Consider the following 16,833-nt stretch of genomic DNA (forward strand, 5'->3'; position numbering starts at 1 on the left):
TTATGGACTTGATCTGGACTGGGATGGGATGTTTTTTCAACGTAAACTTACTTTTTGATACAAAGCTCTTTCTTATACATAGATGGATGTTTCTGGATTTAGTCAACCCGGCCTAACACAATCCGTGTTTCTGAACTAGTATCAAAGCAGAGCATCCAACAATAAAAGGAGAAATAAAGGGTTTGGGGTGAGCATTCTTTGAAGCAGGTTTTACAATGATTTCAAATGGGAACGAATAAATTCTATTTTGTGGGGACTATCGCCCTCTAGAGGCAAAATTTGATATGGCACAGTTTTATACTTCATTTTTCAGTAATTCATTTTGTGCACACATGTTGAGCCACTACTGTGTGTCGGACTTTTCTGGGTCCTGGAGATAGAGCAGTGGATAAAGCATACCTAAGTTCCTTCCCCGGTAGGACGTAGATTCCAGAGAGAGACAAAGGAAGTAAGATTTAGAATTTTACTAATGCTGCCCAGTTATTATTTAACTATTTACTGAGCTAATTCATCACACTTGAGGGAGGGTATTGTGTTAGACAGGGTTCTCTTGAGAAACAAAACCGAATGCTAATAATTATATATATTTATGCAGATAGATAACATAAAAAAAGAAACAGTTAAATTATAAAGCAGTACAAATGACTCAGTGCAACTCACTCCTGTGAGAGAGTTGTGAGACACTGGCAGTTGTGAGACCGCCGGGTAGTCCTCCGTAGAGCGATTCAGGCTATCCAGGCACAGGCAGCAAACAGCAAGGCAGGTCACCAACAGTCAGCCAGATGACAGGGCCCGACAGTCCCCGACTCAAGAGATGTAAATTCCAATGGTGCGGTGAAGCGGGTCTTGAGGGAACCTCAAGTTACAGCAACACAGTCCATGGGTTAGGTGTCCCACAAGTAGTGTAGCTTGCAAATTGAGGCACAGAACAAGCAAGGCAGCCACACACTGGTCCAATGATCAAAGAGCAAGAGACAAGAAAGGCGAGGCTCACCGAGCATTTATCTCTCTGCCCTTCAATTAGTACCACGTGTGTTTATCAGCCAGGTTGGCCCAATAAACCACCTCAACTCTCATGCTTCCTTCTATTTTATTTCAACTGACACGAGAAAGCAAGCCCAGAGAGTGACACCTTTTTCCAGAGGAGATGCGTAGCCAGCCAGACACCATGAGATCTCTCACAGGACACCTTGACCCCAAACTGGGGGTGTGTGGCTGAAGCCCGCGGTCTCACAAGATAGAATATCTCTGTGTTTGTCTTGGTCTGGTGTTGGTCCTCTGGGTTGAAATGGACTTCAGTCCTGGCCCCTAGGTTGTAAAACTGAGTGTACGGTACGAAGAAATCAAGAGAAAGCTCAAGTGCACTGTGATCAATGAGCCCAGAGGATGATGTGGGGCTTCTCCCTTGGGCAGGCAGAGACCGTATCCTAGGAGACTCCCAGGACTGCCCCATTGGGTGAGACTTAGCAAAGCCCGGGGAAATCTCATATTTCAAGCCCAAACAGGGTATGTTAAAGGGGTTGTGGCATGTTTGACTGAATACAATGTGGCATGGGGAATGACAGAGAAGACCAACCTTCAGAAGCATTTCTACAAGGGCCTCGGGCCATGTGAAGGACGGGGACCTGAGCATTCACTGAGCATGGGCTATGTGCAAGGTCCAGGAGGGATGAGAAATCACACCAGTTGGCTGAGCTAGATCTCTGTAGACTTGCTTTCCCAGCTCCGGTCTCCCAGTGTGGCCTGTCCCTGATGGGTCTTTCCTACAGCACTGCAAGATTCATCCCCTGTGGTCTCCATGCCCCATTGCCATTCCTCTCCTGACATCTACTGCCATTTCCCATGTATTTATTGGGCCTCGTTGGGGTTATACTTGGTGCTGTGAGCTGCTGTCCAGTCTGTCCCGGTCATAGCAATCCTACAGAAAACATCAGGAACCACCAGCTGTTCCAGCTCCGTCCTCAAAATTGCTGAAGACCATGGGTGTAGGCACTGTGTCTATCGGGTATATGAGGGGGCCTCACACCGTTTGTAGGAATATGCAGGTGTAGGACATGAGCAGATCCTGGAGTTTGTCCACTAAAGTCTCCTGGAATGTAGTTTTGCAGTAGGGACACTTCCATTTTGCGCAAATATATTTTAAATTCCCTTAGTGGTGGACTGTATATTCTTATGCCTCTAGTTATATCATTAGGACTTTAAGATCCAACAAAGTTGACCTATGGACAACTAGCTTATAACTTTTACTGCTGCATGAAACCTCTCTGTGTCTTCCCTGTCTTTCAAGAGTCTGTCTGGATGTTTCTAAGCTGTCTGAATGTCAGTTTGTGTGCTCTGATGTTTCCTGTCCTTTGCCCACATTCTTACTAGGGCTGTGCAGTTTGGGGCTGGTGCACGTGGGAGTACATTGTATTCTCAATATGTTAGTTTGTGGAATTTTGACCTTGTAATATTAGCGACCACTTCTTTACCTATTAACTTTGTCAACCAGCAAATGAACAGCTGCTGGTAATCAAATGTATGCTTCCCCACCCTTTTATAGTTTGTACTTCTGAAGTTCCTATTAGTAAGTAAAAAGATGTTCTCCTCTGTGCAAATATAAGGTGATAGTTAGACTGTATGTGAAGTTGAGTGGGCCAGGATGCTCCCATGATGTGATCTAACAGTGTGGCCAATGGCATGATGGGATCTTCTGAGAGAGAAGCAGCCAATCAGATCACAGTCTTGACCATTGCAGGGGCGTCCTTCAGAGTCTGGCCTACACGCAGAGCAGAGCTTTCTTCTCCTGCTGGATCTTGGGCCTGCATCTGACTTGCAAACTTCCCGGCATATCACCTGCACCTCCCAAGAGCAGTGGACTGCTGACCTGGGATTCATTCAGCTGGTCTCTAGCCACCAGCCTGTTGTCTTCCTGTTTTATCTTTCTGCTTCCTGTTCACCAGCCCCTGCAGCCACAGAAGTCAGGAGGTAGCTTACACCTGACCATGGACTCCAACTTACCCACTCCCTTCTGCATCAGCCCTTTCTTGATAAACATTCACATACGCGTCATTGCTCTTGCTTCTCTAGAGAGCCCAGCTGTCACAACAGGTGGGGGCACTTGGAAAAACTGCAATTCCTAGGCCTGGGTCCAGGCTGTTACATCAGAATTATTGCCCGTGGTGCCCAGGAATCTGTTAGCTACAAGCCGATTTCTTTTGCGGGGAGAAGGGCAAGGTGGAACAAAGTTCTATAAGAAGAACATGGTAAGAATAAACCAATATTAATATTCTCAGACAGATGGGAGACCACAAGAGCAGCCTTTTATGAAAAGCATTTAAAATATATTGTCATAAATGAAAAATTAAATAACTAGATAACGAGTTATAAAATAAGTGTAGGTAAATTGAACAGAAAGGTCGTGATGACACAGGAAAAACCCAAAGAGAATACGAGAGAAAAAGGTTGGAATTACAATATCAAAATAATATTACTTCAAAGAAGAAAAGAAAATAGGAAGGATGATAAACTGAAAAAATATCAGGTGCAATTCACAGCACTGACCAAAATTAATATCTAGATATTCAGGAATCACTAAATAGTCATTTATAAAAGTAATCTTGTATATGCCTTACTATGGAGGAAACAGGGGATCCTAACATATTGCAGAGAGAATAAAAACAGGCCAGCAAATCAGTCACCACGATAACTAACTGCTCAAGACCAGCACTCGATGCTGGAAGACAGTAGAAAAATGGCTTCCAATGCGAGGAAGTCAAAATTCAACCTGGAATTCTTTCTATACCCAGTCACACGTGAGCATGAATTAGAGACATGTTCAAATTGACCTTGCATGAAATTCGAATACCACACTCCCTTTCTGAGAATATTTTGGAGGATCTGCTCCAGCAACGTGAAACAGCCACTTTGAGAATCCAGCTGGAGGTGCTGTGGGCTGTGAAGGCAAACAGGAGGAAGGTGGAGATGATGCTTCAGGATGAGGGGCGGGCTGCCATGGGTACGCAGTGCAGAGGGAAACTGGGTCAGATGGAGAGACATGATATCAAGGAAGAAGTCGTCAAAGAGATGGAATTTTGAGAAGCCTGGGTGTAGCTCAACACCCAAGAGAAGATTTAAATAACTGTTGGATGATTTGGGGTTGGGGGTTAAAATAATCAGGCCTATGGAAATTTACACAAACAAAAACGTGCTTATTCATGACAGGTCAGGAGAGCAATCCTAGTTGCTTAGGATGGTGTACTGTGAGAAAATATGTCTAAGAATTGCCACCTGACAGTCTGGTGACTTGAAGCACCAGGTACTCAGTGGGAAAGACAGCCACGGAAATCAAACAGAACAATTCTATGTGGTCCTAAAGGTTTGCTGTGCTTTGGAATCTCTTCAAGATTTGGATGCACCGAGGAAATAGTTATCAAAACTCCAATTATTAAATATTCCATTACATTGTTTGAGTTCTGATGCAAAAGTTTACACTCTTTCTGTTTATACAAGACAACTGAGGGTGTATTAGGGGTGGTGGAAATGAGCTGATAACAAGGGCTCAATTAGAAAGAAAATGTTTTGGAAATGATGATGGCAACATGTACAAATGATCTTGACACAATGGACGTATGTGTACATGGATTATGATAAAAGCTCTAAAAGCCCCCAATAAAATGATTTTTTATAAGAGGGGTGTATTTTAGAGGTATTTTATCAGTGGAAGTCACCCTCTTGTTGTGTTATGTGTTGTTCTGTGTTTCAGTATACGAAACCCAAGACTGATGGACCTATTGGGACAACAAGTAGACTAGGAGTTGAGGTGGTAGGGGCAGGGGCTGGGGTACAGTGTTGGTGATGGATAAAAGGGAGAGGATGTCAAGGAGTCCAGGACACAAAAGAATGTTTGAAAACTGATTGTGGTAGTAATTGGACAATTCTGCTTGACATCATTGAAATATGGAATGATACATGTATTCACTCCCACTTAATAATAAATTAACAACAACAAAACCCCACTTCCACCAAGTTCATTCCAACCACTAGCGACTCTTACACGGGGTTTCTGAGGCTGGGAATCAGATGGGAGAAAATAGAAAGGTACCAAATGAAAGCTCTCAACCCACGTGGGGTATTTCTCTCACAGCAGTACTAGGAAGTCAAGACTATGTCTGAGGCCAATCTGAAAATGTATAGAAAGTGGCGACGCTCAACAACTTGTATCGAAGGATAAGGTGATAAGGTCCACACTGCCATCCAGTCACTTCTGAGTCCTGGTGACCAGGTAGGGCAGGGTAGAACTGGCTCTGCCGGGCTCTGAGACTGCAACTCTGGACTGAGAAGAAAGCCTCGTCTTCAGAAGATGTAAGACTAAGTCTTGCCATCCTTTCCTCTAAGGAGCATTCAGACCTTCCTTCTAGTACAGATCAGTCAGGGTTACAGTCTCCAAAACTCACAGGGACAGTACTACCCTCTCTTACAGGATCACCAAGAGTGTGAATTGATCCTATGGCAGTGAGTTTGGCTTCATGTTTGGTCTACCAATCTCAGAAACTAAAAAAGCTTAGAAAATACTTCTATGCTTATTATAACTTGTTATAATTGTTTCCTATTGAAGAGTTATGACTTCAGAGATGGCGAATTGATTCCATTTGAAATATGGTGTAGGCATAGAATATCGAGAGTACCATGACCTTCCAGAACAAACTAATTGTTCTTGGAGAAAGTACAACCAGAATACTCCTTTAAAAATGAGGACGGTGTACACAGACTTGGAAAATTATGAAAGCACAACCTTCATTATAATCTATCTGAATTATGAACAGTATATGTTACACTTTGAAATAATCTTTAAAAAAATGAGGATGGTGACACATCACACTACTTCGACACGCTCTCAGGAGAGACCATTCCCTGGAACAGGACATCATGCTTGGTAGGAGGTCTCTGACAAACTAGAAGACCTTCAATGACGTGGCTTGGCTCAGTGGCTGCAACAGCAGGCTCACAATAACAATGATTGTGAGGATGGTACCAGACGGGGCACTTTCCTTCTGTTGCCCACAAGGTCACTGCGTCAGAACCAACTGGATGGCATTTAGCAACCCAACAGCAGACTCAAGTTGAGGGCAGGCCAGAGTGTAGGGCCTTAGAAAAGCAAAGCTTAACCGAAGGAAGTCTGATTAACAAGCCATTTGCTTCTGCTTGGTCAGAAGAGACAAGTGATTCAGTTACACACTGAAGCAAGGAGTGGGGATTTGGAGTGTTGTTAGTTTGAATATTTTCATTATTTCTTTTTTACTTTGGCTTTAGCCGTTTTTATGACATGTAATTAGCACATTTTATAAGGCAGCAATGCTTTTAAATATACAAAAAAAGATTACAGCCTTGGAGAGCCCATGGGACCATTTTATAGGTGTAACCCCAGCTTAAATTCTAAACACATGGTTTGCTGAAGTCTGGTTTACAAACGCGCTCTTTTGACTTGACATCAATTCAGCTTCCACTGGCGTTCTTTCTGACCTCTCTGGGAAAGGAGAAATAAAAAGCACCACCCTCAAGCAGAGGATGTTTGAAAATAGGTGATATGACCATTCTTTTTTTTTAAATTGGGGACTCATACAGTTCTTATTATTATCGATATGTATATCCACGGCGTCAAGCAGATTTGTACATTTGTTGTCATGATTTTCAAACCATGTTCTTTCTACTTGAGCCCTTGGTATCAGCTCCTCATTTTTTTCCCCCTTACTCTCCCACCTTCCCTCCTTCACGGAACCTTGATAATTTATAAATTATTATTGTTTAAATGTTTTACACTGACCGATGTCTCCCTTTACTCACTTTTCTGTTGTGCGTCCCCCAAGTAGGGGGTTATATGTAGATCATTGTGATCGGTTCCCTCTATCTTCCTCTACCTTCCGTTTCCCCTCCTGGTATCACTAAGTTCATTATTGGTCCTGAGGGGTTTATCTGTCCTGGATTCCCTGTGTTTCCAGCTCTTATCTGTATCCATGTACATGCGCTGGTCTAGCCAGATCTGTAAGGTAGAATGGGGGGTTCATGATAGTGGGAGGATGAAGCATTAAGGAATTAGAGGAAAGTTGTATGTTTCATCGGTGCTATACTTCACCCTGACTGGCTCATTTCTTCCCTGTGACCCTACTGTAAGGGGATGTCCAATTGTCTACAGATGGACTTGGGTCTCCACTCCACACTCCCCTCCAATCACATTGATATGATTTTTTGCTCTGGGTCTGAATTGGAAACTACGCAATGACAGTGGGGAATCCAAAGGTGAGAAATAAATGTGTCTGTATAAAGACATCTAGTAAATAAACCAAGGATTTTAGTATTTTCCTCTCTTTTTATTTTTTAACGTATCGTCCACATGTTTTACTAAATAATAAAAGTGGTAGAGAAACAGAAAAGGAGGGGTAGGAGTTTGGGGGAGGAGGAAAAATATCCCAGACTTTTGAGGATTAAAATAAATAAATAAATAAAAAGACCGGAAACCAAAGGGACGACAACCCACTTTGACTCCTCCCACAGCCCCTCCCCTGACCAAGAAGCTCTTCCCGCCAGAGCCTTCTGTTCTCACTCCGGTCCGCAGTACATTGCATATAAAAGGGAACTGCAAACACCCGAAAGGCAGTCTTCAATTCTCTGAGAGAAGATGTCTGGTCGCGGCAAGGGCGGGAAGGGTCTGGGCAAAGGCGGCGCCAAGCGGCACCGCAAGGTGCTCCGCGACAACATCCAGGGCATCACCAAGCCCGCCATCCGCAGGCTGGCTCGGCGCGGCGGCGTCAAGCGCATCTCGGGGCTCATCTACGAGGAGACGCGCGGCGTCCTCAAGGTGTTCCTGGAGAACGTGATCCGCGACGCCGTCACCTACACGGAGCACGCCAAGCGCAAGACGGTCACGGCCATGGACGTGGTCTACGCGCTCAAGCGCCAGGGACGCACCCTCTACGGCTTCGGCGGCTGAGCAGCATTCTTTGGCGCTCCCGCAGGTTGCTAAACGTTAAAGGCCCTTTTCAGGGCCCCTAAGCTTTCAATTTGAAGGAGCTGTGAAATACGGATTGGTGATGAGATTGCTGTATTCTGGGGGGGCCAGTTGAAACCCTCTGACTGCGCTTCTTAAAGACTGCAACCATAGCTTACCATCTGCAATACCAAATTCTAACTACTCCAGGGCAGTGAACTTTTATACAATACCTTCAATTGGTGTCCCAAAACGGGCTAATTTAGTACATGGCTTGCTTTCCTTTTTTTAATTTTTGCCCACAGCCTCCCATTTTTCGTGATTTGTTTTTTTAACCCTTTGCCACTTGGCAAGCTCACCTTACTGGGTTTGCTTTTAAATCAATACAAGAGTTGCGTTGAGTAATACTGAACCTGTTTTTTCTTTCAACGCCCCTTTTATAGAGCAATTTTGTAGCCTTAGCCTCAGGCATCAAAAGGCAAAGAAAAAATTGAACTGTAAAGTTTTCTGAGATAGCTGGAAGCATAGCATTAACAGCTGAGAAAGTTCTGATCAACTAATGTTTATATTTTATAATGAATGGATTAACAATGATTAGGGAGACAGCATGAGAAAACAAGAGGAAAGAAATTCAAATGTTTATATTCATTATCATATCTAAAGCATTTAAATGAGATGGTCTTTATTAATTAGTTAACATTTTAAAACATGGAAATTGCATGTTTATGCTTGAAGCATTGGTTTGCACTTTGGAATAACGGGCCAGAGACAAGTCAAAGCTAACGCATCAGAATGAAGAGGACTGCCATGAAGCCATAATGATGCCCAAAGGGTTCATAGCCATGTTGCTAATTGTAGAACATAGAAAAAACAAGAACTATATCACACGATAACTGGCAACAGATAATCACTGTCAAAGGTGGGCTATGGAAGCAGGAAAAAGGACCATGATTAGGCTAAGTACACTTTTGGAGATCAGTAACATTTCCAGAATGGGTACTGGCCACCACCACCACCACCTGTGCTTTGGTCTGGATATAGGACTCAGGATGGTGTCATCTTGGTACTTTAATATCCAATAAGGGCACACTCAGGCAAGACTCTGAGGCTCACCCTGCCTGGACAGGCTAGGGGAGGAGTAATCCTCTTTCAAACACAATGCCTGAGGGCCAAGCTTTTTATATTGCAGGTCAATAATCAGAATCAACTCAATGGAGACTGAAAGGATTATGTTAACTGTTGGTGTCAGGTGCTCTTTAGTTTGTCCTGACTCATAGGAACCCTAAACGTAACCGAGCAAAGCACCACCAGGTCCTGGTCCAACCTCATAATTTTTCTTAATGTTTGAGCCCATTGTCACGGCCACTGATTGAGTCCATCTCACAGCATCTCTTTGATGCTGGCCCTCTACTTTACCAAGCATGATGCCATGGGCTAGGAACTGGCTTCTGAAATCATGTCCAAAGGATGCAAGACAAAGTCTCACCATCTTTGACTCTAAGGGGCATTCTGTCTGGCCTTCCATGACAAATGTGTTTGTACTTTGGCAGTCTCTGGTACTTTATTGTAAATTGCAGTCTTCCTCAAATCAAGTATTTCGAATGTAAACTTTACTACATTACAACCAAAAAGGGAAACAAAATCCCATATTTCTAATGAGCAGTGGTTGCATTGATTAGAGTAAGAAACGCTGAAGGTTTCCAGACCTAAGTACATTATTTGGGAGTAAAATTTTTTTCATCCTAGCACAGAAAATTGGGAAAGTAGAAGAAATCAAAATAAAAGACAAAATTCATTTTCCTTCCCTTATACTCCAGAAGATGGAGACAGATTTCTTTGAACATAAACTTTAGATAATACAAAAAAAAAAAAAAAAAAAAACCACCCTGGAATAACATATTCCAAGGCCTTCTGGTCTCTTTCCTATACATTAAGCATTCAGAGTTATGTATTTCTGAAATGATTTTTGGTTTATTTGGGGGGTTTGTTTCTAAGAAAACAGTTGGTTTGGGGAAGTAGATCAACAGGCCTCTTTGGGGAGACAACAAAGAACTATTAGTTTGGGAAAGATTTCCCTAGCTCACCTGAAGGGTAAAAACCAATGCCCTCCATCAGATTGATTCCAAGTCATAGTGATCCTCTATCAGGTTCAAAAACCCCTACCCCACCCCCGCCCTCTAATCCATGGTAGCCCTAGAAAGCAGGGTGGAACTGCCTCTGTGGGGTTTTAAGACTGTAGTAACACTTTCTGGTACAAAGCCTCTTCTTTCTCCCTGGGAGTGGCTGGTAGTTTAGAACTGCTGACCTTGAGGTTAACCCTGAAGCTGTAAATATTTACAGGAAAGTAGACAGCTTCATCTTTGTTCCTGGAGTGTGACTGGTGGGTGGGAACCACAGATCTTTATATTAGCTGTCCAACTCTGACTTGACAGCTTCTTTTTCTTTTTAAAAAATTTTATTAGGGGCTCATACAACTCTTCACAATCCATACATATACATACATCAATTGTATAAAGCACATCCGTACATTCTTTGCCCTAATCATTTTCAAAGCATTTGCTCTCCACTTAAGACCTTTGCATCAGGTCCTCTTCCCCCCTCCCCCCCCCCCCCCCGCCCTCCCTGGCTTCTTAAGCTGACTTCTTTTTACTGATTTTTAGACTCAAAGATACTCCTGACAGAGTCCAAACCAAACTCCTTGGCATAGAATCAGAGTAGAACTGTGCCTGTGGGGTTCTAAGGCTATAACTCTGTAGGGGTGTAGAAAGCCTCATCTTTCTCCCAAAAAATGGCTGGTGGATTCAAACTCTCATCCAACTCAAGGAGAAACCCACTATAGCACCACTATTAACTTATTAACTACATTTAGAATAAGCTTCCAAGTGTCTATCCCAAAATTACTCTTAGTTTCCCAGAAAAGACTCTAAAGCAGTGGTTCTCAATCTTCCTAATGCCGCCACCCTTTAATACAGTTCCTCATGTTGTGGTGAGTCCATAAAATTTATTTTTGTTGCTACTTCGTAACTATAATTGTGCTACTGTTGTGAATCGTAATGTAAATATCTGATATGCAGGATGTATTTTCATTGTTACGAACAACATAATTAAACAAAACTAAAGCAGTGACTAATCACAAAAACTATGTAATTATATATTTGAAACATTTATGTTTTACGATGGTTTTAGGTGACCCCTGTGAAAGGGCTGTTCAATCCCCCATGGGGGTCACGACCCACAGGTTGAGAACCACTGCTTTAACTGATACCAAAAAATCCTGAGACAACCCTGGGGGAGCTGCAAAAGCTAAAATCAAACTGTTTGCTCCCCTGCCCCATTCTAATCCTTGGCACATCAGAGACCAGTGCTAAATTAAGAGCTGAAGGCTGTTGCCTTTCAGAAAATTAATTACGAAAGCATTTATTAGAATGCTGATGAGAGGAATAAATAGCAAAACGTTTAGGCATTCATGCCTATCTAGTGTAAAGGTTTCCATGCCAGGGACCTATCAGAAAATTTCCTTGCGCATTCCTTAAAATGATGCCTACATTCCTAGGTACAGCAAGGCACCTGCAAGCTTCTAACTCCAGGCTCTCCAGAAGTGTACATGGAACACATCAACTTGTAAAGAAGTATGGACAGCGGCAAGAATTCTTCAGTAAGCACGGATCTAATTGTCTTCACTAACTGTAGTTGATCTCACCTGGGCTTCACGCTTTAACACAAGATGGGTGTACAAGGTTTACTGGCAATAACAAAAACCTAGTTCCCTGGTTACACAACAATGGCAAGTAGTCTCAAGTAATTTCGGTAAATTCTCTGAACATCCTGGATACTACTTGCATATCTGTTGGCAGCTCCAATGTTGGTGATGAAAGTGGTTTTCAAATGTGACTTTAGTGCGAGGCAGGAAGAGAACTGAAGAGTTAATGTATCCTCCTGTACAAAGAGCAGCTTATGCAAATCAGACATGAGTTAAAACGCTGCATCTGATTGCTTGTATTCGGAGTGACGTCTGCTCTAGGGTTTGTCCAATGAGAATAAAGCAAGTTCAACGGCGTATTTCCATTGGTTAACATAAAGTTGCAATTTTTAACCAATGATATTGCTTCGTTTTCGCGCCTAACAATGTGTATAAAAAGCGCTACCAGTGACTGGACTTCATTAAGGAGGCAACTCGTAGTTTTCCTAGTCATCATGTCTGGACGCGGCAAGCAAGGCGGCAAGGCTCGCGCCAAGGCCAAGACCCGATCCTCCCGCGCCGGGCTCCAGTTCCCGGTGGGCCGCGTGCACCGCCTGCTCCGCAAGGGCAACTACGCCGAGCGGGTCGGGGCCGGCGCGCCCGTGTACCTGGCGGCCGTGCTGGAGTACCTGACGGCCGAGATCCTGGAGCTGGCGGGCAACGCGGCGCGCGACAACAAGAAGACGCGCATCATCCCGCGCCACCTGCAGCTGGCCATCCGCAACGACGAGGAGCTCAACAAGCTGCTGGGCAAAGTCACCATCGCGCAGGGCGGCGTCCTGCCCAACATCCAGGCCGTGCTGCTGCCCAAGAAGACCGAGAGCCACCACAAGGCCAAGGGCAAGTAAAAGATGACCTTGCTCTGCAGCAACTGAGAACTCCATCCAAACCAAAGGCTCTTTTCAGAGCCACGCACTTTTATCATGAGTGAGCTGTGCTGCGCTGCTTCAATGTCTCAATGCTGCCATTTCAAAACGCTTTACAGTTGGAATGGGACGGAAGGACGGTAACACGTTTTTACCTAGTGTAATTTTAAGGTTAGGTAAAATTAGTACCGGAACAACAGGTATGAAGGATATACACTACCTGCCAAAAGTTATACCTGCACTCACTAATTTGTAAATACTTAAAAGGTATTTTTTTTGTATAGATGTGTAAATGGCAATTAGGAAACCTTCCTGAAGTTTTCAAGGACTACTTGAACTAGAAAGACAAGGTCATGAAAGGTCACAGATTGAATCTGATTCTTTAGGCTCCCAAATCCTGGTCAACCATTTCATAACAGCCCACTCCCCTCAGCTAAAAATAACCCCCAAACTAGGGAAGGCCTTGCGTTTTGTACCTGATGCACACGACTCAGCTAATGTTTTGTTTCCTCAGGCTAGTTTCCCTTTTGATTCTTTTTCTAATCCACCAGAATGTATTTTCAGAGTGTTTTAGGAGATGCATATTTAAATCTCAACTGCAGTCACGTGCAAATGTCATTTGGAACAAAATCGTTATCACCGCAATCTTGGGAAGTCAATCTACGTTGTATGGTTACTTGTTCGATGACTCACACCTGATTTCAATGAACTAATCATTTGCTTGTTCTCTCTTAAAGTAGGTATTTGGATGTAAATTCTAGACAGGCACCCTAGGGCAGTGTGCTGGCTACTAATACAAAGGTGGCTGGTGGAGGGAGATGTGGCATTCTGCTTCCTTACACAGTACAGCCTCGGGAACCCTGTGGGGCAGTTCGAATCTGCCCTACAGGGTGGCACCTGGAGTCGGAATCAATGAGTTTGAGTTGTTTGGGTTAAATTTGAAATAATTCATTCACTTGTAACTGGGAATGTCAAGCAGAATAAATGACAGCTTCTGGGATGGTCAGTCTTTACATAATATACCATTGTATCATTGATGGAGGTGATGGAATTACTAACGCCTGCTGAAGTGCGTTGTTTATTCCCCAACAGGGCCAACCACCACACACTTCACTCCTGCCACTGTAGCTATTGGTGTGATTTAGGGAAAGATGGAAATGCAAATGCTAGTATCTTAAATTAATTAATTAATTAATTAAACTAAATGTTTCTGTGTGATCTATCATTGTTCATATTTCCACACATTCGCTGAGTTTATAACTTGACTTGTGCCAGTCTCATAGCAGAAAATTTCTACTATGTAGATATAGAAGTATATTATCTCTTTAGAGATAAAAAAGTGATTACGTAAACCAGTAAACTGGAGAAGCAGAGATGAGACAGAGGCTGCCAGCCCACATGAAGATCACGGAGGCACAGAAGCTGAAGAGAATAGAACAGAGAGAGCTCCCCTAGAGCTGCCTCCCTGGACTCTGCCTTTCAGCCTGTACCCTGGAAGAACATTCATGTGCTTGATAAAGCCACCTATGAGTGGTTTCCCTGTTATTATAGTGCCAGATAAATATGACAATGACCAACAGTTTATAGAAGCATATTTCCACTTGTTCTCACCACTAATTTCTCTCACCACAGTCTCTACACAAATATAAAGGCACCTTGCAGTATCCTCCCATATTCGAGTTACTGTGTATTTTATGCAAGAGCTTACAAACTTCACGGCAGAGACTGGATTTTGTTTGTATTTGTTCCATCCAAGATCCTAGGTCCCAGGCCCCTAGATCGGGAGTAATGGTGCATGATGGTTATGAGTTGGGCTACTAACCACAGTCAGCAGTTCGATACCACTAGCTGCTCCACAGGAGAAAGATAGGACTGTCTGCTCCCATAATGATTGACTTCCAGCCTTGGAAAGCCAAAGGAGCAGTTCTAATCTGTCCTATTAGATTACACTAGTCATTTAGTAATGGGACCGTGCAGTAGGGGACCCAGGGGAGTTCGTCCTCTGACCCTTACATCGGACCCCTATGAGTCAGATTCAGCTCCATGGCAGTGTTTTCATCTTTCCTATAGAGTTGCTACATGAGAGTGGTCTTGATGGCAGTGAGTTTGGTTTTTGTTTGTTTTGCTTTAGACCTCCGAGCAATTCGCAAGTCCACAGACCATAGTCAATAAATTGTGTGCACAGTAAAAATCTTCATGAAGGAAAGCAGTGACCTAAAGAAAACAAATGAAAGTTAACGTGGTGTCGATCGCATGGAAGCCCACAGGTTTCGCGTAAGATGTGGAGGCTGCTAAGTAAAAGAGACAGAGCCTTAAGATCAACGGCAGTAGAAGGGCTGAGACCTGCTGGAAAGAATTCAACTGGACAATCAGCCTCTGGAAATTCAAGTGTGTCATCTGCAAGCAACTGTGGGTGTTGCGGAAGGACTGGGAAGCATTTAGTTCCTCTGTGCACAGAAAGTCACTTACTGGCACCTAATAACAATATCACAAGCCCTGGGGTTGTAGTGGTTGCGAGTTGGGCTGCTTATAATGGAAGGTCAGCAGTTCGAATACACCAACAGCTTCTTGGGAGAATGGGGCCCCAAACAGTTGCAGTTTTGGAAACTCAACAGGGCCGTTCTACCCTCTCCTACAGGGTCGCTATGGGTCAGAAACAGCTTCATGGCCGTGGGTTTGGTTTTGGGATTACTATTACTTGATATGGTAAACCATCTGGATGACTGTTAATTTGGCCTACATCCTGCTTCCTTTTCCAAACTTTCAACATCACACTTAAGTAGATATTACTGAGGTTTATGGAGTATTAATTATCCAGTCGAACAATGAAATAGCTTATTGAGTGAATGGGGAAATCGGTGCTCTGAAGAAGCATAGACACTAATAAGGGGTTGGAATTAGGGGTCCAGATTAAGGGATGTCCAGCAATCCATACAAATTTATGAAGCTCCCCACAAATGCCTTTCTAACTCCCTTCTCCCTAAGGTTGCTTTTGATGTTTCTGTAACTTTCTCTTTGCTTACTACTGAGTTCATGCAAACAGTAGCTGTACTGGTGTGGTGGTAGTGCCTGAGGGTAGGGTTTGGGCTGTGAGGGAGCAGCAATGAGTCCATTAACATGGTCTCGCTCCCACATGTCCACAATCACCTTCAAGTTGATTGTGATCCATGGAAGCACCACTCCCTGTGAGTCAAAATAGTACTGCTCCGTGGAGTTTGCAAAGCACCTGACCTTGTGCTAGGTCAGACTTTGAATATGCCTCTGGTTGGATTTGAGCCTCCAACCTTTCAATCAACTGTTTAACCGTTTGATAACAACACTCACTTTAGTGATAATTTGAAATTTCCCCCAATATAGAATACTTTATAAAATATAAACATATTTACATATGCACAATGGAAAGCTGAGAGGTTTATCTTGTTTCAGGCTAATAAACACTAAAAATATGTACACATTTTATATAAAAAGGTAAAATTTCACTAAAAATCTATAAGCACAAGTTTAAAATAAAAGTTGATTTCGTGTTAATAGTATTTGGTAACATAGACTAAATATAGCTTTGTTTTAATAATAATTTTGAAAGAAGCAGTCTTTGTACTAAGCAGTTTGTTTAAATTTAATTCTTTAAAAAGTTTTATTAATTCTAATAGTAACCCAAAGAAGCCAACAAGCAAACCCTACTGCCATTGAGTGAATACCAACTCATGGCTATTATAAGACAGAGTAGAAATGCCCCTGTGAAGGCCTAAAACTCTTTAACTCTATACAGGAGTCGAAAGCCTCATATTTCTCCCTCATGGCTGCTGGCAACGTCAAGCTGCTGACCTTGCAGTTTGAAGTTCAAAGCTTAATAACTGTAGTACCTGAGATTCTCTGTAGTGTGGGTCAGCCCACTGTGGCTCTCCAGCCATATGTGCCTCTTTCTGTACATATATGTGGGTCTGAAGTAAAACTGGAAAAGGTTACAGGGTATAATTCAAATAATGGTGACTTCATTTGTTTTGTAAAAAACATTAATGGCCCTCAAATAACTTTTTAAAAATCATTTTATTGGGGACTCCTACAACTCTTATCACAATCCATACATCATCCATGGTATGTCAAGCACATTTGTACATTTGTTGCCCTCATCATTCTGAAAACATTTGCTTTCAACTTGAGCCCTTGGTAACAACTCCTCATTTTTTTCCCTCCCTCCCATGTTCCCCTTCCCTCATGAACCCTTGATAATTTATAAATTATTATTATTTTGTCATATCTTATAC

General features: G+C 43.0%; 2 protein-coding genes across 2 annotated transcripts; both read left to right on the forward strand.

Moving 5' to 3' along the window:
• The first annotated feature begins 7,654 nt into the window (after positions 1-7,654).
• Positions 7,655-7,966, forward strand: LOC142427934 (histone H4). Its single transcript, XM_075533057.1, has one exon. The coding sequence runs from the start codon at positions 7,655-7,657 to the stop codon at positions 7,964-7,966; it is 312 nt and encodes a 103-aa protein (XP_075389172.1).
• A 4,191-nt stretch (positions 7,967-12,157) lies between these two features.
• On the forward strand, positions 12,158-12,762 carry LOC142427862 (histone H2A type 1). Its single transcript, XM_075532982.1, has one exon. The coding sequence runs from the start codon at positions 12,158-12,160 to the stop codon at positions 12,548-12,550; it is 393 nt and encodes a 130-aa protein (XP_075389097.1). The 3' UTR covers positions 12,551-12,762.
• Positions 12,763-16,833: the final 4,071 nt, after the last annotated feature.

This window comes from Tenrec ecaudatus, chromosome 1, assembly GCF_050624435.1.
Source record: "Tenrec ecaudatus isolate mTenEca1 chromosome 1, mTenEca1.hap1, whole genome shotgun sequence".
Taxonomy (NCBI): Eukaryota; Metazoa; Chordata; class Mammalia; order Afrosoricida; family Tenrecidae; genus Tenrec; species Tenrec ecaudatus.

Coding starts and splice junctions, on each gene's coding strand:
- LOC142427934 (XM_075533057.1), top strand. CDS start 7,655: ATGTCTGGTCGCGGCAAGGGCGGGAAGGGTCTGGGCAAAGGCGGCGCC.
- LOC142427862 (XM_075532982.1), top strand. CDS start 12,158: ATGTCTGGACGCGGCAAGCAAGGCGGCAAGGCTCGCGCCAAGGCCAAG.